This window comes from Lotus japonicus, chromosome 5 (genome assembly GCF_012489685.1).
Source record: "Lotus japonicus ecotype B-129 chromosome 5, LjGifu_v1.2".
NCBI classification, from domain to species: Eukaryota; Viridiplantae; Streptophyta; class Magnoliopsida; order Fabales; family Fabaceae; genus Lotus; species Lotus japonicus.
The window spans coordinates 41,212,027-41,216,033 of NC_080045.1; the positions used below are offsets into that span (position 1 = coordinate 41,212,027).

Consider the following 4,007-nt stretch of genomic DNA (forward strand, 5'->3'; position numbering starts at 1 on the left):
TTAGATTCATTTCTACAATCAGAGGCATCACAGGCAACAATTTCTTCTAACTTAGCAATCTGGTTCTTAAGCACAGAGTTAGAATTGATCAAGGCATGATTATCATTTTTCAAATCAGAAATAATTTTCTCATGTTCAGAAGGAGTCTTGGAAACAGCAGATAAGTTCTTTTTCAGCTTCTTATGCTTAGACAATAAGGAGTTATACTTATCCATAATATCAGACAATGCAGGTTTCAGTTCAGAGGTAGAGAAAGAAGCGAATACCTCATTTTCATCGTCTGAGTTAGGATTTCCTTCTGATTCTGAGTCAGAGTCAACATCTCCCTTTGACTCTGCTTCCTTGTCTTTGACAATGGCCATGAGTCCTTGGACTTCACCATCAGAGTCAACATCATCTGACTCTGATTCATCAAATGTCACCATCAGACTCTTCTTTGTCTTGAAGTGCTTCTTTGGCTTCTTGTCCTTCTTCAATCTTGGACAGTCACTTTTGTAGTGCCCTGATTCTTTGCACTCAAAGCATGTGACTTCCTTAAGTGAGGACTTCTTCTGACCTGAGGATTCAGACTTTCCTTTTGCCTTTCCAGAGCCTTTGTATTTGCTCTGCCGGTGCTTCCAGATGCGATTGAGTCTCTTGGAGATCAGAGTCAGCTCATCTTCATCAGAATCTTCTGATGCTTCTTCAGATTCCTCTTCTTCAGCTTGAAGAGCTTTTGACTTCTCAACCTTAGCCTTTTCAGATTTAGATTTCAAGGCTATGGACTTTTTCCTCAGATCTTGCATCTCTGAGCGCTTCAGCTCATGGCATTTCAAAATGCTGATGAGTTCTTCTAAACTCATATTCTCAACGTCTCTCGTGAGCTCTATTGAAGTCACTAAAGGCATCCAACTTTCAGGAAGACACCTGATGACCCTTATGACATGATCTTTTGTTGTGTAGCTCTTGTTGAGAGGTCGTATGCCAGCTACAAGCAGCTGAAATCTGGAGAACATTTCTTCAATGGACTTATTTGGCTCCATGATGAAGGATTCATACTTTTGGATCAAAGACAATGCCTTTGATTCTTTGACTTTCTTGTTTCCTTCATGAGACATCTTCAGAGATTCGAAAATGCCTTTCGCAAACTCACGATCTGTAATCTTCTGGTACTCTTCATAGGAAATAGCACTTAGAAGAATTGCTCTTGCTTTGTGATGTTGTGAGTACAGCTTCTTTTGATCTGTAGTCATCTCTGACCTTGGGATCTTCTTGCCATCTGCATCAACTGGACGCTCGTAGCCATCCACAATAATATCCCAGAGATCTGCATCGAAACCCAGAAAGAAACTTTCCAGTCTATCTTTCCAATATTCGAACCTTTGACCGTCGAACATAGGAGGCTTTGCATTGTAACCATCTCTTTGAGTTTCACTGGTGGTGGCAGCCATTGTTTTTCACACCGGCCCGGATCACTGAACACTGTTAGGTGTGGTAATCAGAACTTGCGCTCTGATACCAATTGAAGGTATGAAAAACGGTAGAAAGGGGGGGTTTGAATAACGTTTTCAGTATAAAACTTCCACCTTAAAGATTTTGACAAATCTTTCGAGAACTTAAGTGCTAAAGATAAGAGATAGAAAAGCACACAAGGATTTTATCCTGGTTCACTTGATAAATCACTCAAGCTACTCCAGTCCACCCGTTAAGGTGATTTCTTCCTTCTTAGAATGAAGGCAATCCACTAATCAGGTAAGAGTTACAACTGCACTTGAAACCTACAAGTGACTAACAATTACACTGACTTAGCTCACACTAAGATTCACTCTCTTAGTCTTCTCTAGGATCCGATCAACCTTGATCTCCTAAAGGAACTAAACAAACTGTTTATCAAAGAATTGTTTACAAGAGATTTGCTTCTAAAAAGCTAATAGTAAACTCAATGAATTTCAGATGAAAGAAAGCTTAGAAGAATTTAAGTTTGTCTTGCGCGTATGTGAATGCTTCTAGCCGTTTCTTTCAGTCTTCAGCCTCTTTATATACTCCAAGGATTAGGGTTGAGCGTTGCATGGGAAATGCTACCGTTGGAGGGCAGTTCTGGAAAATCCAGCTTCTGCTGTGTCTGAGACTGTTAGGTAGGTCGTCAGGAAGGTACAGTTGCTTTTGTACTTGGATAGCGACTTGACCTTTAAACCTAGGAGACTTCTGATCAGGGGATGCTTCATATTGGAACTTGTGAAGCCGGTTGATCAGAGTCAGAGGGAAAGCACAGATCCTCTGACCGTTGTATCTTCTGATTCTGAACTCAGAGGGAAGTACATGGTCTTCAGAGTTTCTTGCTTCTGGACATCAGAGTTTCCACTATTCAGCTTCTGGATCTTCAGAGTCTTCTACACCATCAGAACATCTGAGCCTTCAGTGTTTCTTGGTTGTTAGAACTTCTGGATCTTCAGAGCTTCTAGTGACTGAGTCCACATCAGAGTTTGTGTAGCTTCAGAACTTCTGAAGCTTTTCCACTGTTCATTCTGAACATGGTGAATGCGAAAGCGTTGCTTGGGTTGCTCTTTATACACAGTGCTTCTGATTTGTGTGAGATTGAGTTGAGGTCAGAGCCTGTAAATAGCACACTCAGAAAAACACGTTAGAGTACCACAATTGTTCATATCAAAAGGTTAACTTGTAATCATCAAAACATAGAGTTGTACTACTAGATCAAAACTTGATCTTACACATTCTTCAGTCCAAAGGGCATGGCCTGATAACAGTAATTTACCCTGGCGGTCATGAAGGCCGTTTTATCTTCATTCGACGGGTGCAGCTCATTTGGTGATATCCCGAATAGGCATCCATCAAACTCAGCAGCTCATTTCCGGACGCCCCATCCACTAGCTTGTCTATGCTTAGTAATGACTAAGAATCTTTTGGACATGCCTTGTTCAGGTCTGTGTAGTCCACACACATTATCCATTTCCCATTCGCCTTCTTCACCATCACCACATTTGCCAGCCAAGTAGGATACTTAATTTCCCGGATGAAGTCTGCCGCCACTAATTTGTTGACCTCTTGTTGGATTGCTTTCTCCTTTTCATCTCCCATTCGTCGGCTTGTCTGGGTCACTGGTTTAATTCCGGGATTCAGCGCCAGCCTGTGACAAATGAAGTTCGGGTCTATTCCTGGAATGTCCTTGTGACTCAAAGCAAAGAGATCCAAATTCTCGCCCAATAGCTTTGATAATCTCTGTTCTTGGACCTCAGTCAGTCTGGTCCCTATTTTGAGTACTTTCTCGCCGAATTTCAGTTCCTTGGTTTCCTCGATTGGCGTGGGCCTGTTGACCCGCCCTTCGCCCCTTGGATCTAGGTTTTCTTCCGGCGCCTCGACCTCGTTGCATCGGTGTCCTACCAAGGCGCTCCTTTTCCCGTACCGATCTACCGCGTTGCAGTAGCACTCCCTTGCAGTCTTCTGGTCCACAACAACTCTCCCAATTCGTCCATTTGGCAAAGGATATTTAACCGCCAAATGTACCGTCGAGATCCCGGCGCACAATCGGTTCAAGGTGTTTCTGCCAATTATCATGTTGTAAGATCCCTCCGCTCCTAGAATTAAGTATTTCACCTTCAGCGTCCTAGGTCAAGGACGCCTCTCACCCATACTTGCTCGCCCGCAAATCCCACCAGAGTCCCTACATAAGGAGTGAGGTCTCCCTCATTCAAACCGAGCCGATCAAACGCTCCGCCGTAAATGATGTCCGCTGAACTCCCTTAATCCAAAAGTACTCGTTGCACATTGAGTTGGTTGATGCGAAGGAGGATTACAATCGGATCGTCCAGATGTGGCTTTACTCCAAAGAAGTCATCGGATGAAAAGGTAATGTCTGGGTGTGAAAAGTCGAAAGGAACCTCCGTGACTGCGTTCACCGCCCTGGCGTATCGCATTCTAGCTGCACTAGTGACTCCTCCTCCTCCAAACCCTCCAGCGATCGTGTTTACTCCTTTAGGTATCAAAGCATTACCGCCTTGTGTTCTAATAGG

The 4,007-nt window shown here is 43.3% G+C and overlaps 1 protein-coding gene across 1 annotated transcript; it reads right to left on the bottom strand.

Annotated features, from left to right (window-relative positions):
• Nucleotides 1-2,889: 2,889 nt before the first annotated feature.
• Nucleotides 2,890-3,552, bottom strand: LOC130719560 (uncharacterized). The gene has a single exon (XM_057570179.1). The coding sequence runs from the start codon at nucleotides 3,550-3,552 to the stop codon at nucleotides 2,890-2,892; it is 663 nt and encodes a 220-aa protein (XP_057426162.1).
• Between the last annotated feature and the right edge of the window lie 455 nt (nucleotides 3,553-4,007).

Coding starts and splice junctions, on each gene's coding strand:
- LOC130719560 (XM_057570179.1), bottom strand. CDS start 3,552: ATGATAATTGGCAGAAACACCTTGAACCGATTGTGCGCCGGGATCTCG.